Source organism: Odontesthes bonariensis, chromosome 4, assembly GCF_027942865.1.
Source record: "Odontesthes bonariensis isolate fOdoBon6 chromosome 4, fOdoBon6.hap1, whole genome shotgun sequence".
NCBI lineage: Eukaryota > Metazoa > Chordata > Actinopteri > Atheriniformes > Atherinopsidae > Odontesthes > Odontesthes bonariensis.
Window position 1 is genome coordinate 23938751 of NC_134509.1, and position 27607 is coordinate 23966357.

Here is a 27607-nt window from a genome sequence, read left to right on the forward strand (position 1 = left end):
CACTGAAAGACAACTGGACAGTTTAAAAGTAGAAAGAGGACGGTGAAAGTTTGCAACGATGTGGAAGGCTGACCCAAACTTCTCATTGATGCAACTTGTGGTCATTTTTCTGAAAAACAAAACAAAACAAGACAATCGTGCTCAGAATTATGAGAATCCCTAAATTTCAAGTATGAAACGTCGGTGGTGGTGTCCTCCTAAACCTTCATTCATGGAGCCCTAGTTGGATCAGTATAGAGTGTATGGTACATGCTGTAACCCCGGCTCCAGACAGATTTTGGTCAGACTGAAGCTTTTGTGTGGGCATGATCTTTGCAGATCCTTCACATTGAGTTTTTTCTTAGTATCACTGTGAAACTGCTTGATAACACCATCAACTGTTGAAACAGGGAAGTTAACTTTGACGATTACTTTGCAGTCTTTGGAATTGGTATGTTTTCGATAAAAGCGTTTCTGATGCAGTTCTGTCAGAAAGAAACTAAGTCATTCTCCTCTTCTTATGCAATAAAAACGTCTTTTATTAGTTAGGTCAGGTCATATGAACAAATATAACACAAATATTCTATTTTGTTTGAGGAACCAGATTAAACTTATCAAAAGGACAGCAGCAACCGTACCCATCAAACATTTTATGTATTTTTTCTCAATTAAAAAAGCTTTAACTCTCATTTTGAAATTTATTTTACATTCTGAAAGTGTCCTAACTTCTGTTTATTTATTTCATTTAGCAGTCAATAATTCACTCCATGGGCAGTAAACCTAATGTATCTCCTGTGAAGGGTGTTTTTTAGCACAGCCATAGGGAAATCATATACCAGTAACTAAGAAGTAGTAACAAGTCTGAATTGTTTTAAATGGTAGATTTAATTATTTTTGTTTTAATAGTAAAAGGTGAAGAGAGAATCACCATGTATATACTGTTATTTTTTTAGGTGAAGGTTTCAGCATTTTTAGTTCCTGTTGGAGCTTTTGTAGTTTCAAAAGCTTTTGTAGTTTTTGTAGTTTAAGGCACTTTCTAATCTTTCTGCTTTACAGTTTTACTTGCACTGCTCTCTTACTAAGCGGGGAGGTATGAAGTGGCATACTTCCCTGATAAAGTTTCTTTCCCCTCTTTCAACAACGTCTGCTGTTGCCCTTGAGCAAGACACTACGGCTCATTATAGGTCCTGTGGAGTTGCCCTGTAGGTAAATTAGGATTTCTTAAAAAGAAAGAGGAAATAAAGGTCATTGGGGTTGAAATAAGAGATATAGGAATGTGTGTGTGCAGCTCCGTGAGGAAGCAGTGTGAAGACAGACGGAGTGTTCCTCCTGTCAGGCCACTTGAGAAGAGCCAGGTGATCGTAGGGGGGGGGAGGTCAGAGGCTCTGCTGCTCTGTAAATACTTCACATGGTGAGGGAGCATCTGAGGTCAAATAGCACATCAGCAGCAACCCTTTGCGGTGGTTGCGATTAAATTCAAGCTCAGACTCCCACTGCAGCCGAGGTCTGTTGTGTTTATGGAGGGAGTGTGTTTATTTCAAAGCTTGGGAGGGGGAGGGCAGTGTGATTTTTTTTCTTTTTCTCCTTTTTCTGTTGGGGTTTTTCCTTCTGTCTTTAAAAAAAAATTGTAAAGCTGCACCACTTACAGTTGTGAGATACAAGTGCGAGCAAATTTAGAAGTCTAGGTGCAGGACGGCCTGCATGCTGCCCAGACCTTTCACCAACTGAAAACATTTGGAGCATCATGAAACACCAAATATGACAAATAACCCAGGAATGTTGAGCCGCTATAGAATCCTATATCAGACAAGAATGGGACAACATTCCACTTCCAAACTGGTGTCCTCAGTTCCCAGATGTTTCCAGACTGAAGATGAGCTGAGATTCGAGACGAGCTGATATTTTTCATGAAATGTGTTCTATTGTGAATGAAATATTGGTTTATTAGAACCTGCAAATCATTGCATTCTGTTTTTATTTACATTTTGCCCATCTTTCCCAACTCTTTTGGAATTGAGGTTGATCAGAGAGCAACCAAAACAAAATGAAGACAACATAATGAATTAGAAAATAGCAAACCAAAATCAAGGCAGTTTATCCCTTATTTGAGATGTTGTGTTCATACTGACCCATAAGTCTGCCTTATTTTCTGTATGTCAATTAAGAATATGAACCCATTATGAAGTGTGGTCTATCAGAAGGCAGCCCCGTTGTTCTCTCATCTCTAGTGTCAGTGTGAGTATCATTAATAGGCCTAAAGCTAAAGGTATTGGATAGTGTTCTTTTTTAAGCCTTATTCTTAAGCTGACAGGCTACATAAATGCTTCTTACAACAGCTCTTTGTCAGTTATGTGAGTGCAGTGTGTTTGGAGAGGGGGGGAGAGGGTGTAGAGGAGTTTGTTCCAGTATTTCTCGAAATGCGTTACATTGCTCTGGCAGTCCGGGGGAATGTGACAACTCAGTATCATGCTCGCAGCTCCGTCTGTTTTCTCACGGGAAAAAACAGACCGGGATCCAAATAGGCGTTTAGAGCACATGCGTGACTTTTTTTTTTGTTATGTTCGGACCTTCATTTCTTTTCCGAGAAGACTGGAAAGCTGTGAGACCACGCAGTGGAGCTGGAATAGAAACACCAGCTACAGTTGCTTTCGAAATTAGGTATAAAAGATAAGGTGACACTTAAAGCTCTTTGCACTTAACGTGACTATGAATAAGCTTGTGGTTCATAGGTCAGTGGCTGTTTCAGGTTTGTAGGAGCTGTAGATGTCATCGGATGCTGCTGCTGTTTCAGATGCTGATCTCATTTTCGTGGCAATAATATGATCCATGTGTTTGCAAAGCCAACACTTTCTCACACACAGGTTGTTTTTAAAGGGCTGAAGGAAGATGCACTGAATAAGAAACTGCTTGGTAAACACACATGGACTTGATCCGTGTGCCCGTGAAGTTAGCTCCTGTGAACATGCTTTTAATTTGTGCTTATTTTCACCTGCTGATATTTCTTTTTTTTTTTTTTTCGGTTCGTCATTCTTAGCTTTTCAAAGTAACCCATGCCCTGAAGCCTCAACGAGCTCTGCCGAATGTTCAGTGACAGCCAAGCACTGGTCAATTAGTCCACTTTTATTTGTGAGCAAACTTGATTTCTGTGCTGAACTGAGTGGGCCTCCACTTATCTTTCAGGCGAATCTGTGGGAGTGGTTTGGAGCGAGCGCTCGCGTGTCACTCAAGCGCAGTCAGCAGCTGGCACGCGCCCTAGCTGACGTGAAGCGGAGAGCTCACAGCGAAAGTTTTTTGTATTTACATTAATCAAGTCTCTGTGGTCCCGATGCGCGTGCGCACAGCTCCTTTAACAAACTTGTGGCCGTGCTTTTTCAGCCTCAGACGCAGATTTTGCCTTGGTTGAATCCGTCATGTAGCCTCCGCGCGCCCAATTGTGTATTTTGGGATTTTTTTCTATTGGATAATTGCGGGTCGGGAGCTGCAAATCGGGCATCCGGTTGGTGCGGTCTGGTGTGGTGTGGTGTGGTGTGGTGTGGTGTGGTGTGGTGTGCGGGATCCGGTGACCGCCGGGGCGGACAGGCCACCATGCTCCGGCCGTGGGCTGCGCACTGGATCACAGCTGTGCTCCTGTGTCGGACGATGGCTCAGTACTCCAGCGACCAGTGCAGCTGGCGAGGAAGGTGAGGATGGGATCGAGATAAAGACTTTCTGATCAGTCGAAGCAAATTGTGATTTATCATTCAATGATGGGCTCAGAAATGCACACACATTCAGTTCATTCAGGTATGTTAAAAGGCGTGCATTGTAGGCTATTCTCAAATAAATCCAGAATCATTTTAGAAAGGGATTTTCATCGGTTTACTGATCAATTCTGAGTTAATGCTGAGCACTTATGGAGTGAGCTCTATCTGTATTTAAGAAAGGGAGGTTTTGTGTTTGTCTGTTGTGTATTAAAAGAGTCTAAAACGGTCATTTCAAGATTCAAGGTTGTTCTCATGAAGGGCACTCGAAGCTCGGATTAAAATAACCTAATAAATGAAAGTGGAAGATCAGGATGTTCCGACCGCCAATGTTTCTGGTTACTATTGCGAGAGGCAGCGTACAGTGTTTTAACAGAGTTATCCAGAACCAACAGATGGAGAGAAGCGACTTTAACTCTTTCGACAACGTTCTGCGAATGTTTTACCTAAAGAAAATACTCGCCTCAGTCGCCTGGAGGTTTTGTAAATGTATATGATCACAGGAATGTCTCTGCTCCAGTTCCTATCTTAAGTAAACACAGCCATATGGCGCCTTTGATTACAACGTCAAGTCCCCCCCAAGTCATAAAAAATGAAAGGCTTTACTTTACACTGTGGTGTTGTAAAGTTTAATCGCCTCAAACGTCTAAAGATTTTATCAGCTTTCAGGCCATTCACACCAGAGACAAGTGAAAGATCTCTTTGCCAGCAACTGTTACTCCACATTAGTTTAATTTCATCTCCTCTATATGTTTATTTAACTTTGCATGCTGTTAGAGATTTCTGAGTCACATGAGTATCTTTAGGTAAAATTGGCTGGTACTCTTAGGTTTTCAGTCATATTCTCTACTCTGTCAGCTCTCTGTATGTGGTATGTGATATGTGTCTGTCTCCTTGTAGTGGTTTGAGCCACGAGTCTCATCGCAGGGATGTGGAGCAGGTATACCTTCGCTGCTCTCAGGGGTCTCTGCAGTGGCTCTATCCCACAGGGGCCATCATTGTGAACCTGCGACCGAACGTAGAGCAGTCATCAGGACACATGGCAGGTCTCCATGTGTGCATTAAGGCCCAAATCCACTCCCAGGTAGAGCAAGAGACCAAAATGATGAAATTAACATCTAGAGTTTGGATTGATCTATTTGGGTAATGTACCATTTCTCAATGTGTCCTTTTCAGGGTTCTCGTGTGTATTTAGAGCACGAAGGGGATCTGAGGCTGCTGCTTTCAGACGAGGACCAGGCTCGGGGTGCAGTGCACTGTTTCAGCCTGGCAGGGGGGGCTCTGTTTGTGGAGGCCATCCCCCAGACAGACATCAGTCGGAGGATCACAGCTTTCCAATATGAGCTGGTGCCCAGCCAGGGACCAGGGGCTCACATGTACACATACCTGCACCCTGGTTCAAGTGAGTGGCAGTTTTGTCATTTTTATTAGCAGTGAAACTTTTTTAAGTAAAAAATTTAACAATGTAATTCAAACTTTAATTCCCTCACAGTATTAATCTCATGTTAAAAAAATTGGACCTGCAAATGAGACAAATGTTCAATTATCAATGAACCATAGTGAGCCTCCCTTCTAACTATTATTGCATTAAAACAGTTAGTCTAAAGCAGCTAGCTATAAATAGTCAATTAAACACACCAACATGTATTCTGAGCTTTCAGTACATTTGTAAACAGTTAGTTCAGAAAAACAAAAGAGTACATTTTTATTCTTCTATTCATATGTTCATAGGTAGTGGCAGATAACTATCCTCTGAAAAACTTGGTATAAGAATAAAAGCCAAAATAAAAGGATGTGTGAATAAAATTACCATACAGGACTAACCAGAACTCTTCCAAGAGCTCACAGCTGTAACATTAGCTGTTAAAATGTCCACAAATGGTTTCCGTCAACAACTGTTCATCATTCGTTTGCTCATGTCAATGAACAAAACCTGAACCTCATTACGGTAATGAAAAAAAAATGCACGTCTTCACATTTTATTTAGACATTTTTCTGAAAATTTGGAGAAAGACCCAATTCGTGATCAAGTGACTTTTTGACAACAGTTTCTATTGTTTGGAACTGGACCTTCACGTTGACTGTTTTGTATATTGTCTAGAGCGACAATGGCCTGTTACACTCTGACACAGGGTAGTGACAGACATGAGGCTGACAGACAGGAGATGGTCTGACAATGTTTTTAGTAACAACAGGCCATGTCACTTTTTAACCCTTGTTTCATCAGCTCACACTCATGACACCCCCAAACCACTCATACACACACACACACACACACACACACACACTCTGGTGTCAGCCACACATATGAAAATAAGCAGGCCAATCAAGAGATCTTGTCAGGGTCAAGCACAAGGGTCAGCCAATCCTGCCTCAGCTGTCAATCAAGAAAAGCCCCCCCCCCGCCCCCTTACTTCTTAAAGCAGGAGTTTTGGGTAGCCCACCCACATGAGTGAGGAGGTGAAGTGGGGAAGGACGTTGGTAGGAGAGAAAGGCTGGACCTTTTTTAAAACGACAGAGGAAAACTCTCCAGTGAAGTTTCCTGTCAGTGTGTGTCTGGCATTTTGTTGCTGACATGGTCGAGGTAATTCTCTAATTATGTCTCTCCCTCCACCTGCTGATCTAATTCACATACTCTATATTTCTCTGGACGTCCCATAAATACCCTCCAGCATAAAGTAAAAAAGAGACAAGCAGAAAAAGAATAAGCTTGAACCAATTTATTAGGTGATATAAAAACAGGGAAAGAAAATGCGACAAGAAAATAACATCTTTTTACACTGAAATCATGAAACACTTTCCCTTCCTTTTTTTCTTTTTTAGTCACCTGCAAACCCTGTTCAGATGAGGAGGTCCTCATGGCTGTATGCACCAGTGACTTTGGTAAATACATGCACACAAATGCATATGTATGTTTGACGCTGAAAAATACAATGTCTTTATTTCCTTTCTTGACTTAGACTAGACTTAAAATGCACGTTTGTCCAGCCAAAAATGTAAGAATTTTAAGTCCTCAAAGTCTCACTATCACATGCAGATAATGCGATTGAGATTTGAATTATTTCTGTATGTATCCTAGGCCATCATTGAATAAAGACATGTTCTGTTGTGGGAAAAGGTAATTTACTTGCAATTTAACTCTGTTTTAATTTGAGTTTCCTTCTCTTTATCTCGCCCCCTCCCATACCTGTAGCTGGCAGTGGTACTTTTCGAGGTGTGGCGTCTGCCGCTAATGAGCACTCCCTGGTTGTAGTGACTCTAAGCCGGTTGTTCCATCAGAAGAGCGGGATGTTTGCTTGGGGTGGAGCCAGAGGACGAGGCTGGAGCGGACGTGTCAATGTTCCCGCCCGGTGCAGTGTGCACCCAGGAGAGGATGAGTACCTTTTGACCGGCTCTATCCATTTTGGTGAGGCCTGGCTTGGCTGTGCACCTCGATACAAGGACTTCTTGAAGTTGTATATCAGAGCACAGAAAGCTGGAACAAACCCCTGTCAAATAGACACAAACTAAGAAATCCTTCATGGCTGTGGACACAAACACTTCAAAAACAAAAAATCTGTGGGCAAGTTATGTACGGAGGGATGGATAAGGTATACGCAGGCTTAAAGTTCCTCAGTCATTGTTAAAAGCTTCTTTTCTGATTAGTTTCAATGTTTTGCTGCAGAAAAGACAGTTGGACACCTTCGTAGCCAACCTGTTCCCTGAACCCAGTTTGACTACTCATTTATGCTGCATGTGTAAATGTCTTTGTAAATGTAAATGTGTGTATTACTGGCAGTGAGTGAGTGAGTGAATGAATGAATGAACGATTTGTGTAAATTTAAATTTGTGCCTGACTTATTAACATTTTTATTGTGAGGACGATACTGCTCATTCTTGAAATGAAACTTTGCTTTGTAAAAAGCTTTCTGTAAAATTTAGGAGTCTTCTGACAGAAGTGTATAGTATGCAGCTCTGTGAGTCTATATGTACTAAATTTGGGTGTTTTGTTTTTTTTGCTAATGAATTCAAAGGGTCTTTACATATTTACAGAAAATAAATGTTTTGCTGTTTTTTTGTTAACAAAGGGTGTACAGTTGGTTTATTTCTTTATGAAAGCACAAAAATAAACTCCAACCCTATTTCCAAAATAGTTGAGATGCTGTATAAAATGTAAAAGGGGAAAAACGCAATTGCTGGCAAATCTCATAAACCAACATTGCATGCACAGTTCAAAATAGAAAACATATGAAATATTGAAAGTGAGACATTTTACCATTTCTGGAAAAATATAAGCTCATCTTGAATTTAATTTGCAGCAACACATGACAGCAAAGATGTTGGAATGGGACAACAAAAGGCTGGAAATGTGTGGTACTAGAAATAAAAATAGACAAACAGGTTGCAGCTAATTTGGTGTCTTGGCAACAGGTCAGTAACATGATTTGATATATAAAAAAAAGAAAACAGAGAGGCAGAGTCTCTCAGAAGTAAAGATTGGGAGAGGCTCAGCAATCTGCCAAAAACCGGGTCCACAAATTGAACAATTTCAGAATAATGTTCCCCAATGTAAAATTGTGAAAACTGAATATTCAAGCATCTACAGTACATAATATCGACATTTTCAGATAATCTGGAGACATCCCTGTGCGCATGGGATATGGCAGACAGTCACTACTAGATGGCTGTGATCTTTGGGCCCTCAGGCAGCTCTGCATTAAAAACTTTATGTATTGATTCTGTCATGGAAATCACTGCATGGACTCAGGAACACTTTCAGAAATCACCCTGCCATCCACAAATGCAGCTTAAAGCTCTATCATGCAAAGAAGAAGCCACATGTGAACATGATGTCTTGATGACTGAGTCAAAGTGGAAAACTGTTCTGTGGTCTGATAATTAGACATTTAGAGTTGCATTTGAAATGTGGAGGCCATGTCCTCTGTATTTAAGAGGAGAAAGAGATCATCCAGGCTCTTATCAGCACTCAATTAAAAAGCCTGCATCACTGATGGTATGGGGGTGCATTAGTGCTTATGGAACTGGCAGCTTGCACATCTGGAAATGCTCCATCAATGATGAAAGGTATACAGACATTTCAGAGCAACATATACTCCTGTCCAGATGACATCTGACACATTTAAGGGAAGGTCTTGCATATTTCAGCAAGATAATGCTGATCCACATACTGCTTCTTTAACAACAGCATGGCTTCAGAGTAGCTGAGTCCAGTTGCAGGACTGACCTGCCTGCAGTCCAGACCTTTCGCCAACTGAAAACATCTGGAGCATGAAACATAAAATATGACAAAGAAGACCCAGGACTATTGAGAAGCCATAATCCTATCTCAGACAAGAATTGGACAACATCCCTCTCCCAAAGGTCCAACAACTGGTCTCCTCGGTTCGCAGATGTTTACACACTGATGGTGTACACAGTGGTAAACATGGCTCTGTCCTAATTTTTCTGAAAGGTATTGCTGCCATCAAATCAAAGATGAGTTCATATTTTTTCATGAAAATAGGGTGTTGTCTGCTGGCTGGGAGCATCACCTGGTCTCCTCAAGAACAATCCAAGCCAACCTACCAGAAACCTTGGTTTTTCATGAAAAATATGGACGGTTGTGTTTCAGCAGTTGATGTTTTCTATGTTTTATTGTGAATGAAATTATCGATTGTGAGATTTGGAAACCATTGCATACTGTTTTCTTTTCCATTTTACTCTGCTTCCTAACTTTTCTGGGGGAACTGCGGTCTTGTAATGCCCATGTGTGCAGTGGGGTTCAGTATTGCTGAGCAGAAAATGGAAAACCTGAAGGAATAAAAGTTACCAGCCACTTTACTGGTCAACTTGGATGCGGACAAAGACATATTGTCCACCTACCCAGAAGAAAAAAAAATCATTATGAGTGCTCAGTTACCATTTGCTGGCAGGATAGCAGGAGTGCGTCAATGCTGTCGTCGCTACCCCTGTGGAGCCACTCTTCTGGCTGGCACCCTCTTTCCCTGCATGTGTGTGTTCATTCACTGCCAAATGAGAGGAGCAGCAATTATGTGTTTTTCCACCACAGCAAAGATTTTTCTCTTGAGTTTCATGGAAGAAACATAACTCTCATACCAGCTGAGAGTGTCTAAACAGACTATCTGTAGATTACAGTGGTGACGTTCAAGGTTTACACAGTGTTTGGGTTTAGTGATGTAGCCTCATATCAGCAGAAAGTTGTCTTCCAAAGTGAAAAGCTAATGGCAGATATTTGATTGAGATTGGATAGTTTCTTTAAGGTTTGATGGGTGGGGAGCTGGAAGAGGAGGCGGATGTGCACCTCTCCCTCTGCCTGCTGTCAACAGAAGTGTGTGTGTGAGATGCTTTCTCTCCTTCCCCAGGAAGAGCAAGAATGGATGGAATGTCCCCTTCCTGCACACTCACTCGCACACATTTGTGTGACTATCGCTGTGAGTATATTTGTCGACGCCATGCATTCCTCTAACCTTAATCTTAACCGTCATGGCGAAATTCTCATTTCACTTTTATTTTCATGTAAACTATTTATGATTCTTCTTTATATGTGTCGTGTTTTTTGTGTTGCTGCTGCTGTCTTACAAACGAGATCTTTAAATATCAATGAGACTGTTCTGATACAATATAGTTGTGATGGTAATGATGAAGAAATGCTAAAACCTAATTTCAACCTGAACCCTTAAACTAAATCTAAAATCTCAAGCAAACCTTTGAACACATGTTAGGAAGCGATGACCTGAAAAAAAGTCTTCACTGTTTCAAACACTCAAACTTATCCTCACAAAGACAACATCCCGCAAAGCTTAAACCAGAGTGGACCTGAATCTGCCGGGTTTGACCTTTGCATTGGAGGTACATGGTTCCACTTCATAAATGTAAAGAAATGAGAAGGAAAAACAAGAGAGACTGAAGGGAAATAACTCAAGGAACTGGAGTTCTCTCAGTTAGACACAAACTGAACACAGACACACAGCAACACACACAGTTGGTGGATCCATTGCTTGCTAGTTTACAATAGGTCCACAGTTTGTGCCGTCTAAGCTGTTTGTGATAAACTCAATAGTCCAGCATTCACATTTTATCAAATTACATCTGAATCCTTTAAATACACCATGTAACAAGTTTGCCTTTTTTCTAGGATCCTTCCTGTTTCTTTTTATTGATAGGCTATCTGTTAACAATGTGTGGCCTAAAGACGGTAATTAATAAAGCAGAACAATAACATTTGTTTAAGTTTATTGATTTCACAGAAGTGAGACGACTAAAGTAAGCGAGCAGGGAATCAAGACACAGCATGAAGGTTTAAGATAGATTTCATAGAACTTAGAGGGTCACTTTATAGCACATCTCACATATACTAAGGGATGTGTGTGTGTGTGCATGCATGTTTGTCTTGGGTTGTAGTTTGAGAAGACCACAACACACGCGCCCTACGCACTGCTGACATGCAAACAGGGCCAAACTGCAGAAACCCAACCCACAACAGCAACACACAGCCACCCTGGCAACAGCCCAGCTCGTCTTGGCATCCTCGCTAATTCTGGACACACTTATCCCTCTGCGCGGGAGGCCTTAATGTCAACCTTTTGGTGTGAGAGTGTGTGAGATATGGAAACAGTTTGTCCTGCAGTATGCGAGAGGCACAGCTGAGCGGTCAGCTGGAGTCCAGGGAATGGCTGAGCTCAGGGAAAATGCACATGCATGCTCCCACCCACATACTGAGTACCACCACTGACATTTTTAATGCACTGGTTGGGGGCGGGGGTCAGTTGTTTAGCATGGTGGAACAGTATTTTAGGTTGTGTCTGGTTTCTAAAGGGGGTTCAGATGATATGACATTTAGTGAGACTGGTGCACTCCTAGATGAGATGGATGAGTTGTTCATTTAAGTTCTAACAAATGCATTAAACATTTTGTGTGCTATACTGATGTAAAATGAGCAAAATTATGAACACATTTGGATTGTTATGGACATTTAAAGATGTGAAGTTGCACAGAGTTCAATCGCAAAGTCATGAATTTAAAGCTATTTCACAATGAGTAAATTCGTATTGTTGTACTTTATCTTGTATTTTCCTATTGTATGATTTATTCATTTTGAGAATCTTGTAACCTTCACTAAAGGCCGTTGGACTCCACTGATTGCCTCATCTGTAGTGAACTGTCACATCCATCTCTTGGCTTTCAAGGCAAACTTTACATCAGTAATCATAGTGATCAATTAAGATTAAAGAAGGTTGAAAATAATTAGAAATATATGTGTTTGTAGTTTAAATTGCAAAAAAAGTAGCATTGTAAATTAATTTCTGTTTATAATGTTTTAATTAATCTAATGTCTCTATCTGATTTTTAGCACAAGAAAATTAAGGAAAAATAAAAGTCCAATTAAAATGTAACAGGCAGTTTATTAAATTGATGGTTGAAATGATCAAAGAAGGACTTGAAAATAAGGATATTAAACAATTCCAACATAGAACACCTTTAACATAAAGCAAGTTTAATAAACTTCTGGGTTTAGCTACTTTGTTATAGCAGAAGGGTGTTGGGTGGCAGCGCCCCCCTCTGGTAGAAAATTTAAATGCCGCAGCAAATTCAGGGACAATACATAAACAGGTACTGTTCCTGTTTGAAACCCCAAAATGATGCATATGCAGAGATGTATAGTAACGAAGTAGAACTACTTCACTACTCTACTTAAGTACTAAAATGCTGTATCTGTACTCTACTGGAGTATTATTTTTTTCTACTACTTCCACTTTTACTTCAGTATATATTTTCAATGAGTTTAGTACTTTTACTTCGATACATTTTTTATGTGCTGCATCGTTACTTGTTATTATAAACGCACACACACACATAAAAACGTACACTCATTCATGCACAAACACACCCACACGCATACAAACACGCAAACATACATATAAAAACACACACACAGAAACACACAAGCATGCACACAGTTTAAGAAGGGGAAAGTTGTAGAGAAAAAAAAGCACAAGCAGGAAAGAGAGGGGAGGGATGCTTTAAATGGAGAGGGGACATGCTTGATCTGTTTGTTCACAAAGAGTTAAGCCCAGTGTTTTCAGGTGTTCTAATCACTTTTTGTTTTTACATGACATTTGTATTTGTATGAGGCCTACTGGCCTTGAGATTTTTTCAGTTGAAAGAAAATGACAAGGATGAAAAGAAAATGTGTAATGTGTGAAGTGATGGGAGATGCTTTAAAGGATGAAGGGACATACTTGCCAATACATATTCTTTCGTTCAAGAGTTAAGCTCAATGTTTTAAGGTGCTCTTGTACATTCCGCTGTACTGCTGTTACAGCCAAACATTTTGAATAATATAAACAATTTGATTTTCAAACTTTCGACTGATTTCTTTAATAACTACATTACACAATACTTTTACATTTACTTTCAGTACTTGAGTAGTAATTTTAAAAATAAACTACTTCCAATACTTAAAGCGATACAATGTAACTTCTCAAAAAGCCCACTATGGAGCTCCAGCAAAGTTACATAGAGCAGTTTTTCCAACTCAGACCCCCGAAGGGCATAGGAGACAGGCTAATCGTAATATTAAAGCAATACTGTGTAACATTTCTACCTTAAAATAACAACTTGAAAAAAATTGTGCAGCTAGAATGAGTTTTAATATTACGATTGGCCTGTCTCCTATGCCCTTCGGGGGTCTGAGTTGGAAAAACTGCGCTATGTAACTTTGCTGGACAGGCCCGGGAGCGGCCCGGGAGCGGCCCGGGAGCGGCCCGGGAGCGGCCCGGGAGCGGCCCGGGAGCGGCCCGGGAGCGGCCCGGGAGCTGAGCGGAAGTACTTCGACTTGCTTTCTGGCACACCTACTGCAAAAACAAATAGACCCCTCTCACGCTCCCAGGTACATTTGATTACTCTTACCTTCTCGGTCGACATAGCTTGCACCTTCTGACTCCTCGCCGGTTCGTCAAAAAAAGTGAAACGTGAAAGTGAAAGGGTGTTGTATTTACGACAGAGTAACCGTACATTACCTCCAAGCCTGTAGGGGGAGCTCCATAGTGGGCTTTTTGAGAAGTTACATTGTATTGCTTTAAAACTCATTCTAGCCGCACAATTTTTTTCAAGCTGTTATTTTAAGGTAGAAATGTTACATAGTATTGCTTTAAGTACAAACCATGTTTAATACTTTAGTACTTCCACTTAAGTACGGTGCTTAAAGAGCACTTCTACTTCTACTCAAGTCACTTTTTTGATAGAGTACTTGTACTTCTACTCAAGTCTGAATCGCTAGTACTTTATACATGTATGTGCATATGTTTAATTAATCGAAATTCACACAGGTTGATATTGTTTTTATGACTTAAATAATGTTCACATTTATTGGATATCACTAACTTCAGCTGCCAGCTAAGAGGTTTAATATGTGTCAGAGATTTGAAAGTGAAACAAATGAGCTCATAATACAAAGAATTGCTCTTTTTGAAGAAGTAAGAACACTCTGCATAAATCCACCATGCTAATAAAAGATGTGGGCGCGTCACCTGAAAGCACAAGATACACTTCCTCTAAAGTTTCTTTTTCTTTGAAACAAAACAAAGATGTGGAGCCTTCAGAAGCTGCAGTTGATCCTCTACCGTAAGTTGTTTAAGTCAATGACTACTTACATATGTTACGTAGCCACAAGCTGAACACATTTAGGAAATGGGTGAACGGAAAATCACTCAATGTTATCCGATTTGGTCATTTCAAAGCCTTTTTCATGTTCTTCTTCTTTCCAGCTCTTCTGAGTTGTGTGACCAGTGCAGCAGGAGTGATCCATGTGTTTGGATATGAGGGCAGAGATGTTCAGGTTTCCTGCTCCTATGAGTCTGGTTATGAGGATTATGAGAAGTACCTGTGTAAGAACGACTGTGGCGACAGTGATGTTCTTCTTACAACATCTGAGAGAAATAAAACCAAATACTCCATCTATGATGACAAGAAGACAAGAATCTTCACAACGACCATCTCTGATCTTCGTTCGAAGGATGCTGGGAAATACTGGTGTGGGGTGACAAGGACTGGAAAGGATATTTACACCGAAGTACAACTAGAAACAACAAAAGGTAATTCATAAAAGTTTCTACAACTCAATTTCTGATTTGTTGTTGAGTAAAATTCAAAGGTAAGGGATTAATAAATTACTACATTTGTGTTTGCGATAAATACGAGAGGTGGAAGTGGTATAAAACTAGAACTGGGACAGGATTTGCACTCTCGCCACAACAGACCACCACACCTCTGCTCTGTTAAGTAGATCATTTTCAACATCTATTACTGCATGTAATGTAGTTGCAAAAAACACAGACAAAAAAAAACGATAATCACACAAAACACAGTCCTGAGTGAAATTAAAGCAAACATGTTATATTATTTTTGTAAAACTTTCATTTAAGTGAAGAAGATCCATACAAATGTAGAAAGATGCAGCCTGACATGAGACACTGTTTCACTGTTTGTGAACAGATCCGATGGTCCAGAACCAGACTGTGAAATTACACTTGGGACAAATAAAGCTATAACAAAACAGACACGGAAGTGAACTTCCTAGAGTTCAGATGTGTAACATTGTTGTATGTGAAGGAAATATAAACATCAAACATAAAGTAGAAATGTCTTTTGTGACACCTTTATTCAGTAGTAGACTAGTCTACTGAGCTAGAACTAGGGAGTGACTGCATCTGGAAGGATGATGGGGGATGGCTGTGAGCGTGGCATGGGAGCTCCTGGCTTTAAGCACCGGCCTCGAGAAAAACCCACAATTTATAAGACCATTGATGGGCTTGTTATCGTTGAGGATGAGTTCCTTAATTTCCTTGCGGTTAAAATTAAAACGATGACTCAGGACGAACTCGTTCTGATAGCATCAAGCACTTTTGACACCGAGTGGATTGAGTCCTCCAAAACTACTCTGTTTGAACTCTGCCCTAACACCAAGCTGCGGTGTGTGCAACACAAAGGCATTCAGAAGGACGCCAACAATATCAAAAGCTGCTTAAAACTGTTAAATGAATGCGGAGATAAAACTCCTAGATTTGTATCCCACTATCTTGATGAGTTACCACCAGTGACATTTAATAGCCTGGACGTGTCAAGCTTGCTATCTAAGATGGAGCGGCTGCACAGTGAAGTATCTACGCTGAGACAAGCAGTCTCACTCCAGGCAGATGCTGGCGAGAACCTGCGGGCCATGACTGTGTCCATAGGCCATCGAGTTAACGCTGTGGAGCGACAGTTGGGAGCAAGCAGTGATGGAGGACAAGACAGCTCGTCGGGGGAGAAGGAGAGGAGGATGGGGTGCGCTTCTGGCTCTCTACCGAAACCCACCTGTGCTCGTCCGCCTGAATCCCCTCGCACTGGCTTGACCTCGGGCGACGGGGGTGTCTGTGGCAAGGAAGGGGCGAGGAGTGGGACCACCGCTCGATCATGCCCGACTCCAGAAGGGAATATGGTTAATTCACCAGACTGGAGCGGTGTGGTGAAAAGGGGCCGACCGCGGAAAAATCATGCTGGGAGACAAATCGCAGTGGGTGCTGGTAAACCCGCACGGAAGACGTCTAAGCCTATTGTTGGCACTGGAACGCAAGGGAATATCAGTGTGATCCGCACTAAACTGGTAAGTCTTTTTGCTACTAAATTCTCACCGGACCTTAATGCAGAGACCTTGGCTAAATACCTGAGTGGCCAACTGGGGCGTAGCGTGAACTGTCAACGCATTACCACTGCGGGCAATCGATACAGCTCATTTAAAGTATCTGCGGAATGCAATGAAATTGAGGAAATGTACGATCCAGAACTATGGCCGGAGGGCTCTGTTGTGAGGCGTTATTACGAGCCACGCAAAGCGAATGTATTGGGGGCTACCACAGCAAGGCCTCTCTCTGACTCTGGTGTTCTGAGTGGGGCTGCTGCCACACTGTGTAATTCCACTGCATGAGAGTTGGATCTTACAACTGCCGTGGGCTACGTTTGGGCAACAGCGCAGGCGATAAAGCCCGACGTGCTGTGGTTGACAAACTGCTGCAGAGTTGTGACATTTTATGCTTACAAGAAACGTTTTTACCTAAACAGGAATTGGGACAACTAAATTCTTTTAATGCCAATTTTCATGGCGCAGGCGAGTCTACCAGGGACCTATCAATGGGGATAGTAAGAGGAAGAATTGCAGGGGGTGTGGCCATCATGTGGCATAAAAAGTTGGACCCCGTCGTTAAGGTCATTAGACTGGATGCTGACTGGTGCATTGCTGTCCAGATAAGAGTGAATAACAAAGACTTTGTCATCCTTAATGTGTACACACCATATGAGTCACAGCAAAACGAGGATGAATATTTAAATAGGCTTGCTTTTATTAATTCTTTTATTTCTGTCAGTTCATCCACAAGTGTGTTTATAGTTGGAGATATGAACGCTGACATATCAGATCAAGGCTCCCTATTTGCAAAGCATATAAGACAATTTTGTAATGAGAATAATCTTGTAATATCCAGCCATGAACTCCTTCCTGCAGGAAGTTATTCCTACATTAGTGAGGCCTGGCATTCAACATCATGGCTTGACCACTGCATAAGCACGGCTGATGCACATACTGCAATAACATCTATGGAGATTGTGTATGAGGTTACAATGGCTGATCATATCCCTCTGGTTATGGTACTGGACTGTGATAATCTCCCTGAGTTGTCACAAGAAGCGAATAGTGTTTCTCATGCTAGGCTGGACTGGACTAAGCTCACAAGAGAAGATGTGTTTTTGTACTCTGAGAAAACTGATATTTTTTTAAAGCACACATTCTTATCCAGGAATGCAATCCTGTGTTCTAATGTAAACTGTAATGATAGCTCACATAGAGAAGACTTGTGTAGTATGTATAATTCCATTACTAGAGCACTGTATGAAGCCAGTAGGCCTTTCTTTACTTGTTCTAATAAAAGACAGAACAGTAAGCCAGGGTGGAATAAGTATGTGAGTGCATTTCATGCAGAAGCCAAAAATGCATACAAGGCCTGGGTTCTGGCAGGTAGGCCCAGACACGGGCCGGCCTTGGACCACAAAAAGTACACTAATGCGAGGTATAAATATGCAATTAGATATATCAGTAAGCATGAGCAAGCAATGAGAGCAGACGCTATGGCTGAGAAACTTCTTGGTAAAGACGTCAATGGTTTCTGGAAGGAGGTGAAGAATATAAACCGGGTCAATACACCACTGCCATGTTCCATTGAAGGGGTGTCTGGGGCCAGCAATATAGCGGAGTTGTGGAAGCAACACTACTCTGAACTATTTAACTGTGTTAAAAGTGATGTATACATGGTTGACAATATTGCTAATAGTGACACTGTGGGAATTACATGTAGGGAGGTCCAGCATGCTATCACACAGCTAGCTGATAACAAAGCTAGTGGTCAGGATATGATCACTGCTGAGCACCTCAAGCTTGCTAGCCCAAGAGTTGCAACTCTTCTAGCAATATGCTTTACAGGGCTCATGATTCATGGTATTTTGCCTCATACTATGTTGTCTGTTACACTGGTGCCTGTTATTAAGGACAAGGCGGGCAAGGTGGGGAGCTTGGATAACTATAGGCCTATTGCACTAGCCAGTGTGTTATCCAAGGTCCTGGAAAGAATTTTGCTTGATAGACTTGATAGCTCTATTAGTACTACAGATAATCAGTTTGGCTTTAAGCCGAAGCATGGCACTGATCAATGTATTTTTGCTCTTAAGGAGATGGTGGAGATGTACAGAACACAGAATTCCTCCATTTTAATTTGTTTTATTGATGCGTCTAAGGCATTTGACAGAATAAATCATTTTAAATTGTTTTTAAAACTCAGACAGAGGGGTGTCCCCAACAGTATAATTAGGATCCTGTCATACTGGTATGCCAACCAGACCATGCAGGTCAAATGGGGGGAGGTGCTCTCTACACCGTTTGGGGTGGGAAATGGGGTCAGACAGGGTGGATTACTCTCTCCCGCTCTTTTTAATATTTATATGAATGACCTGTCTGAGCAACTGAGGGCCTGTAGGACAGGATGCATGGTTGGGAATGCACTGCTAAACCATCTCATGTATGCCGATGATCTAGCCATCTTCTCCCCCAGCAGTGCTGGGCTGCAAGAAATGCTACACGTTTGTTCCAATTATGGATTGACTTTTAATGTTAAATACAACTGCAAGAAAAGTGTTGTACTTATATGTAAAAGTAAGGGGGACAAGGATCTCACTTTTCCTTCTTTTTATCTGGCAGGGCAGGTTTTACCTGTAAATAACAAAACAAAGTACTTGGGACATATAATTACTGACCAAATGTGCGATGATGATGACATCTTCAGGCAGCGCCGCATGTTATATGCACAAGCTAACATGCTGGTTAGGAAGTTTCACTGGTGCACTGATAATGTTAAAATTAGCCTGTTCAAGGCATACTGCACCCCCCTGTATACTGCCCCCCTGTGGGCTAAGTATAAAAAGGGTAGCCTGCAGAAACTTCAAGTCGCATATAATGATGGGCTGCGCATTCTGCTTAAGAAGCCCAGGTGGAGCAGTGCAAGCGAATTGTTTTGTGGTGTTGGGGTCAACACATTCCATGCATTGTTGAGGATTTTAATGTATAGTTTTATCTGTAGATTGGATGGTTCATGGAATCAAATTATTAGGCTCCTGTCAAATCCTGCGCTTAGTGCGGTGCGATACCAGTCATATATGTGGAAACACTGGTACAAGTGTCTTTTATAAGTGTGTTTCTGTTTGTCTTTATGTATTGTCTATGTACTGTGTTTTAATTTTTGAAAATGGACCCCGAGTCTGGAAATAAAGTTGATGATGATGATGATGATGATATTCAGCTGTAACATCTTCTGTGTGTGTTTATTTTCTGAACAGACAGCTGCTGTGAAGATGTGATTAAACTCCAAGGTTACGAGGAAGGTTCAATGTCCATCAGTTGTCCCTATGAGTCTCAGTATACCGACAACCTGAAGTACATCTGCAGAGGAAACCAGCCCTCCACATGTCTGCAGCAGGCAGTAATCACCTCTGACAACACACGAAAAAGACGATTCAGGCTCACTGATGACAACGTGTCAAGATTCACAGTGAACATTAGCAGTCTGACTCTAGAAGATTCTGGGTTGTACCTTTGTGGTGTTCACAGAAACACAGGACTGGATGATTTCTCTGCTGTACACCTGGAAGTCAGAGGTGAGAGGTCATAATTACACATCACAGTATGCAAATGAGCTAAAAGAACAAAGAGCTTCGTGTGAAATTTTTATCCAGACATTCGTTATCTCTCTGAATATTTCAGTTTTAGTAATAGATAATTTCCCTGTCTATCAGAATGGTGCTGTGTGAAGTCAGAGGCCATGAGCGGCATTGTGGGACATCCAGTAACTTTGCAGTGTCCCTATCCACCTCAACACCAGAAAAACAGGAAGTTCCTCTGTAAAGGAGACCAACGCAACAACTGCACAGACATGACGAGTCAAAGCAGGTTCACACTGCACAATGCCTCCTCCAACTCTTTCTCAGTGACCATCGCAGAGCTGGAAGCAGGTGATGCTGGAACGTACTGGTGTGGCTCAGACTCACAGTGGAGTTTTGGAAACTACACCAAGATTCACTTGGGTAAGATCAACAGAGATGTCCCTGAGAATAGTATCAAAAAGCAACAGCTACTATGATGTACTAGTAATAGCTCATGCCACTTTGTTCAGTAGCATTAGAAAAACAATGAAAATCATGCCTGTGGACACAAATCGACAGATTATATACTTGACTATTTCACTTTTTGCCATGAGCCTGCATGTCACATATTGTACTGAGGATTTCAGACACACCCACATCTTAAAGACAAAAGTATGTGATTTGAGTAAAAGGGGGACCTGTGCCCCTGACTGAATTATTCACAAGATGCAACATACTGACATTTGGCCTCCCTTTAGTTTTAGCATTTCCAGTTGTGTAGTCTAAATGCTAACCCCTGATGTATAATGTTTACTCTTATCACCAGCATAGTTCTGTATGTAATTTGTACTTTTACGGATTTTGTCAAATGCTAAATGACGGAACAAGTTGAAAGTTTGACCTGATGATAACACCAAATGAAATGCTAAGAGATCACAAGAGTTATCTTCTTAATCTGAGGCAAAATGTCGTGCCTGTTCCACACAGAAAAAAAAATCCCTTCTGGCTGCCCCAGGTGACAGTCGGTGGATCATCCTCTGATGATCAACAACATCAGAATCTCTCATGTCAAAGAGTCTCCCAGCTGCTGACACGTTTCAGACTGAACCAACGAAGCAGACAAACACTGCTGACAGTAAAAATGATGAGCTGTACTTACAGTCTTCTTCTTTGACAGTTTATCAGCAGCAGACCAGCACTGTGGGAACAGCAGGTATTACCAATTCATCACATTTTCCTGGCAAACCTATTACAGGTACAGGTACAGTATATATGTGTGTGCACGTAGGAATAGTCAAGGGATTTTTTTTAGCTGTTGATTTATGGCGACATTTGGAGTTTGTCCTTCGGGAGGTTATTGTTGGTAAAGACAATCAAAAGTGTGACAGCTATCAGTTTGCAGTAAAGATACACAATTAGTTATTTTAACACAAGCACTACACTAAAGTACAAAACTGGAGTAGTCGCATTTAGTTTTGCTATTCTTGATCGTTTATCCTTATTTTTCCAGCTTACTTTACTCACTAAAGATTTCACACAAATAAAAGAACTGAGTAAGAGATGTGTAAGCTGTATGTTAAAGTAGTTTACAAACTCTTGGATGATTAATATAAAAACATTTGATATTTAAAGGTTTTGGGCTGTTTAAAAAGCAAAGCAAACATATCTGAGACTATTCACTCACTTTTTTAAAAATAAAGTTTATGTAGTGGGACTTCATCGTCATCACCTACAAAGGGAAAATATTATAAGTCTCACTGGATGTAGAGTCACAGGTTCCCGAGTGCTTTTAATACTTGATTAAATACTTTTACATAAGAAACATCTTTATTGAAAGATTTGTACTTTTGCCTTGTTGCATTAATACTTTTTACCTAAGAGAAGCCGCTAAATACTTCTTCCACCTCGAACAAACTTGAACTTGTGGCCTTGGTAGTTAAATAGTGGCATGCTGTTTCAGGAAGTGAAGTCTGTGGTTTCATTCTTTTTTTCATTTCCAATATAGGTCTCTATGTTGTGTCTGTTGTATCTGCTTTGCTGCTGCTGCTGATAGTGACATGCGTCCTGGTCAAAGTTTATAAGCGCAAATGTTACAGAGTGAGAGGTATGTTTCATGCATAAAGCTGTTCAGTTATGAATACTGGCAAACAGGTGCATGCAAACAAATGTGTTTGTTCTTATGCTTTATGTTTCCAGAAACTGAAGACACTGGAAACAGAAGTGAACCCAAAGCAGTGGACACACAGGTAGTGACAGGTTCAGCGGTTGTGATAAAACTGCTGTGATAAAAAGACGATGGTGTGTTTTTATATAAAAGACAGAGGCTGGTACAACTGAAGAGACCCCTAAATGTCCTTAGGAAGTTCCACTGCAATCTGTCTCTATTTAGACTGAGTTGGTCAGACTCAAGTCTGCTGTATTTATATATATTCTTTAAACAGAGGGGGGCTTCACTCTCTATCTTCAAATCTTTCTTCCTGTTGTCTGAGAAAACTTCCTTTGCCGACACTTCTTCTGCCACTTGTTTCCAGTCCTTTGATGGTAATCTTACACCAGAGTTTCTTACCAGAGTAAAACTTGAACGTTGTTCAACACCTTGAAGTGCTGTTGTTGTTGAGAACATGTTTTTGCATGAGGCACAGCTTAATCTATGAACACACAGAGCTTTTAGTGTGGCTGCAGTGTTAGCTGAGGTGGTGGGAGGAAATCATTACATTTCTAAAACAAGTTCAGTTCTATAAGTTAATTTTATTAGAAAAATGAAACCTCAAACCAAATGTTACAGCTGTCAATAGAGCTGTCAATGTGAGCAGTATGTCATGCTCCAGAGCAAAAAACATTACCAGAAGCAATGACCATGATGATCTGTGGCTACAGTGGCAAAAAATAATGTAGTTATTGAAATAATTCAGAATATGAACCAGTCAAACTGCAGCATGTGTTTGTGATTAGTATGTGAAGTTGCTCTTTTCTTTGTTGCTTCTATTTTAGATTTATGAAAATAAAGATGCTGTTGAAATGCACTCAAAGAGGAACACCTCCAAACAGCAGAGCGTCTGTTACCAATCTGACAACGACAGTGAGGACCAACCGGACTATGAAAACTTCACTGCTGACGCGGGAAACTACTCTAATCAGATCTACAGCAACGTCAATAGGATATGAAAAGTGTGCACAGACACAGGGTCTTATTTATACCCAGATGATTACATCCATGTGCAACTGAACCTTTTTTTTTATCACCCTCTTCAAAATATTGTTGGTCCAGACTTGTCTTTTTCATTATGTTGTTAGTATACTATTACAGTACCTTGAGATGTTTGCTTTTCAATTTCAATAATTTGCATTGCTTAGTGTGTAAAATGAACTGTCTGCGGCCATATATTAAAATTGCAGATAATTAAAAACAGGTACAAAGAAATATAAGTTGCCTGCGTACTTATGCTGCAGAAAAAGTGAATGAAAAAAATAAACTAAAATAAAACATTTTTGTGAGTTCAGTAATCATTCAGTATTTGATTGGACTTTCTAAATAGGACAGAAATTGAAAAGAAAAGAAAAGAAACGCTCCTCACATCTTAGTCCCTCCTGTGATGAGGAAGTGTTGAGGAAGAACGGTCAAGAGTATTTAACAAGCATGAGACATTCTTGCGCTGGTGTCAGCACCTTGAACAGAGGTTGATTAAATATGACATCTGACACAGCTTGTAATGATGTATTTTGTCTAATTAAGCCAGAGTAGGGCAATGAATTTCAGCAATCTTCAAAGAGAGATAGAAATAAAAGAAGATAACAACAAGGTGATTATCAGTATTGTACTTCAGATCAATGCATCCTGTAAACAAAGTTTATGCCCTCAGTTGATCTGACTGTAAGTTGGAGCTGTACTTTTCTTCAGAGGAGGCTTGACACTCAGAGCCTAACAAATGTCTCTTCTCTGCTTTGTGCACCACGCTGAGCCTTCAGCTGGTGCTGTTTCCATGTTACACTCAATGCATTACACACTCATTATGCTGCAGAATATTAAAGAGCTTAAATCTTCATATATACAGGATCAGCAGATACAGTATTTTGTCTTCACTGCAGTCACGGCAGATTATAGAGCACACCAGATATCAATGTGCAGACATGCAGTATAAGTGGTCAAATACAGTATTACTTAGAGGACAAATACATTTTAACTGTTTGGTTACACATTCCTGAATCACTCAGGAGTTAGTTGTTCCACTCTCTCGTAAACTGTTTCAACAAGGCTTCACAGCATTTTCTGAAACTCCCACAAAATGTGACCTATTGAAAGTGTTCCTGATGGGCTTCCCGGGTTCTGTGCTCCTTGGGGGCTGTTGGTGGCCTGGGTCTGGGGGCCCTCTCGGCCTGCTTCTGATTGCTGGGGGGGGGGGGGGGGATTGTGACACTATACACTGATATTTAAGCATAGTTATTATGTGGGACCATCTATGTGTATTGCATGTTCATGCACACACACACTCACACTCACACACACACATTCATTAGCCCAGTAGCATGCTCACTATGCTCACTAAGCAGTTGTTGTGCTGTCCTGTGGTTTAAGGTCACCTGTGTATTATATGAGATTGCTGCTGCTTGTGTTTTTTTTGTTTGTGTGTTTGTTCTCTGCTTGTCTGCTTACAGGTGCTCCTGGTGCTTCTAAGGTTGGATTCCCCACAAAAGCCGTGAATCGTCTTCAGTTTTGTTTTTACAGGTGTAGCAGCTGGTTGTCGGATTTTTCATTGTTTTTTATGTTTGTCTCTTCATGTTTCTGTTCTTTTTTTCTCTTCTTCGCTTTCCCTCTCTCTCTGTCTCTTATCATATCATGTTAAATATTGTAACAAAAAATTATAAATAAAAATGAGGAGTTGATGGGCGTCAAGGGGAGCTTTACATTCATAAAGCTTCCCTTGGTATAGCAAATGTGTTTAGCATAAAAGGTATTCAGATTACAATTCTGCTGCCATAATGCTGGACAGGACAAGGGGAAAAAAAAAAATTGGATTTAAACATACAAATCTATGTTTGAAATTCATTTACATTTTCCAAAAATATACAAATGTGTACTGTATGAAGACTTGAGTAGTATACCAGTTGAAATAATAAGCATGCAAAAAAACAAAACATACTGAAAGACATGAAATGCATATTTATTTCAAAACTTTACTTTTGGAAACAAATAGTGCTTATTTGAAGGAGTAAAGCCTTTTAATTGGTTTTAGGTAAGAATTTTGCTTCAAAATTGTGCACTCTTCTGGATGTTGTTTCTGATATAGATTAATGTAGCTGTACAGAAATTTTCTTCAAGAAAATCCCACACAATTGAAAAGAAAAAATTAAATATAACTATAATTCCCATGAATAATAATGGAGGTCAAGAACATTGTGCGTCACTTCAGCATTATAACTAAGAATAACGTTCGTGTGAGCAAGCATATTAATCAAAATTTAATACAGTAATACTATAATGAAATAAATCGAAAGTTACGTATGTAACTACGGTTCTATGAATCCTGGATGACCGCCAGAGGCGGTGCTTTCAAGCACTGGATGATACATCTTGCGCATGCGCAGGTCGAGTGTTAATACCAACAACGTCACTCGTGACCCCCTGCTGACCCCGGAGAGCCTATATACTTCCGGCAACATCAGCAGGTCAGTCCTTACAGAATCTTCTCGCGAGTATACGAGGATTCCGAGTGACAGAATGCTCTGGCGGTCATCCAGGATTCATAGAACCGTAGTTACATACGTAACTTTCGTTCTATTTCATCCTTACTGACCGCCAGAGGCGGTGCTTTCAAGCACTGGATGACTAATACCAGAAAAGTCACGAGGAATCCAGCACCTACTCACTTTATTGAGAGGAAGCAGCAGAGTCGGGCAGCAGGACCACAGCCAACGGGTTGGGAGTGGCAACATTCACCCGATAGAACCTGGAGAAGGTACTCGGTGACGCCCATGACGCTGCCTCACAGATGTCTTCCAGGGGAACGCCCCGTAGGGCTGCCCATGAGGTCGAGACAGCTCTGGTGGAGTGGCAGCTCACCCCAGCTGGCTGGGGGCGCCCACTTCCCTCATATGCCTGGGTGATGGCGTCCACCACCCAGTGAGACAGTCGCTGTTTAGAGAGCGCACAGCCTCTCCGAGGGCCACCGTAGCAGAGGAAGAGCTGGTCCGACTGCCTGATACCGGCAGTCGCGGCCACGTAGGCTCTCAGAGCCCGCACAGGGCACAGTAGGCGTAACCTGTCCTCCCCCTCCGGGGGAACAAACTGTGCCAGGTGGATAGGTCTGTTGAGGTTTGATGAAGACAGCACCTTCGGGAGAAAAGCGGAGTTTGGCCATAGGGAAACCCCTGAGCCATCCGAGTTCCACCTCATGCAGGAGTCGCTCACCGACAGAGCATGCGGCTCCCCGACGCGCTTCGCTGATGCGATAGCATGTAGAAAGGCGGTCTTAGCGGAGACCCACCTCAGCCCTGCCTGAGCAAGGGGTTCAAAGGGAGGCGAGCACAGGGCGCCGAGCACCAGGTGCAGATCCCATGGCGGGGTGCGCCGCACCCGTGGGGGGCGCAGCCGCCGCGCACCTTTCAGGAAAAGGGACACCAACCTGTGGCCCCCCACCGTGCCGTTATCCACTCGAGCATGCCGAGAGGAAATGGCCGCCACATACACCCTCAGGGTAGCGGGGGACCTGCCGTCATCCAGGAGTGACTGGAGGAACTCCAGAATCCTAGGGACAGGACAGTGCACAGGGTCCTCACCCCTGTCCAAGCACCATGTAGTGAACAGCCGCCACCTCTGTTCGTAAAGCGCCCGGGTAGAAGGCGCCCTCGCGTTCAGGATGGTATGGCAGACCTCGCCAGAGCACTCAGTCAGCATCGGGTCGGGCCCTGCAGTGGCCAGACCCACAGCTGCAGGCGGGACGGGTCGGGATGCCAGATCCGACCCTGCCACTGAGACAGGAGATCCCTCCTGTCGGGGAAATACATTGCTCTTAGGCTGGCTAAGCGTGGTGCTGCCCACCGCAGGAGGTCCCGGGATGCCTGCAGCAGCAGTGCAGACCTGGTGCCACCTTGGTGGTTTATGTGGGAGACGGCCGAAACATTGTCCGACCGCACGAGTACATGTCGGCCCCTCAAGAAAGGGAGGAAAGCCTGCAACGCCCTGTGTACAGCCCGCAGCTCTAGTGCGTTGATGTGCTGTGAGCGCTCCCGTGCCGGCCACAGCCCCTGAGCTGTCCGGTTCTGCCACACGGCGCCCCACCCCGAGAGGGAGGCGTCCGTCGTGACTGCCTCGCGACGGGATGCAATGGAGCCCATGGGCATGCCCTGGAGGAGAAACGAACGCTTCCTCCATGGGGCCAGGGCAAGAAGGCAACGGTGGGACACCGCGAGCCTCCTGTGCCGGTGTCTTGTGGCGTCCAGGTGAAAGCTGTGCAACCACCTCTGGAGGGGACGCAGCGACAGCAATCCTAACGTAAGAACTCCACGTAGTGGAACCGCCTGCCTTCCCGAAACGGGAGGAGGTGGCGGAGGATGTCGTCCACCCGCCGTGGCGACGGGCAGGCCATCATGGTGACCGCATCGAGGGTCACCCCAAGAAAAACTGTGCTCTGTGATGGGACCAGGCCACTCTTTGTAAAATTCACCCTGAGGCC

The 27607-nt window shown here is 42.2% G+C and overlaps 2 protein-coding genes across 2 annotated transcripts; both read left to right on the forward strand.

Moving 5' to 3' along the window:
* Positions 1 to 2739: 2739 nt before the first annotated feature.
* On the forward strand, positions 2740 to 7834 carry LOC142378719 (meteorin-like protein). Its single transcript, XM_075463549.1, has 5 exons — positions 2740 to 3659; positions 4620 to 4803; positions 4896 to 5121; positions 6543 to 6602; positions 6913 to 7834. Exons 1-5 carry the CDS (start codon positions 3565 to 3567, stop codon positions 7227 to 7229), a joined length of 882 nt encoding a protein of 293 aa, XP_075319664.1. The 5' UTR covers positions 2740 to 3564; the 3' UTR covers positions 7230 to 7834.
* Positions 7835 to 9796: 1962 nt separating this feature from the next.
* LOC142379344 (polymeric immunoglobulin receptor-like) lies at positions 9797 to 23425 on the forward strand. Its single transcript, XM_075464488.1, has 8 exons — positions 9797 to 10150; positions 14486 to 14812; positions 19635 to 19952; positions 20091 to 20378; positions 21115 to 21192; positions 21943 to 22041; positions 22134 to 22183; positions 22929 to 23425. Exons 1-8 carry the CDS (start codon positions 10093 to 10095, stop codon positions 23100 to 23102), a joined length of 1392 nt encoding a protein of 463 aa, XP_075320603.1. The 5' UTR covers positions 9797 to 10092; the 3' UTR covers positions 23103 to 23425.
* Positions 23426 to 27607: the final 4182 nt, after the last annotated feature.

Coding starts and splice junctions, on each gene's coding strand:
- LOC142378719 (XM_075463549.1), top strand. CDS start 3,565: ATGCTCCGGCCGTGGGCTGCGCACTGGATCACAGCTGTGCTCCTGTGT. Junction 5,122..6,542: donor ATACCTGCACCCTGGTTCAA/GTGAGTGGCAGT, acceptor TTTCTTTTTTAG/TCACCTGCAAACCCTGTTCA. Junction 6,603..6,912: donor TGTATGCACCAGTGACTTTG/GTAAATACATGC, acceptor CCATACCTGTAG/CTGGCAGTGGTACTTTTCGA.
- LOC142379344 (XM_075464488.1), top strand. CDS start 10,093: ATGGATGGAATGTCCCCTTCCTGCACACTCACTCGCACACATTTGTGT. Junction 14,813..19,634: donor ACAACTAGAAACAACAAAAG/GTAATTCATAAA, acceptor TTTTCTGAACAG/ACAGCTGCTGTGAAGATGTG. Junction 19,953..20,090: donor TGTACACCTGGAAGTCAGAG/GTGAGAGGTCAT, acceptor CCTGTCTATCAG/AATGGTGCTGTGTGAAGTCA.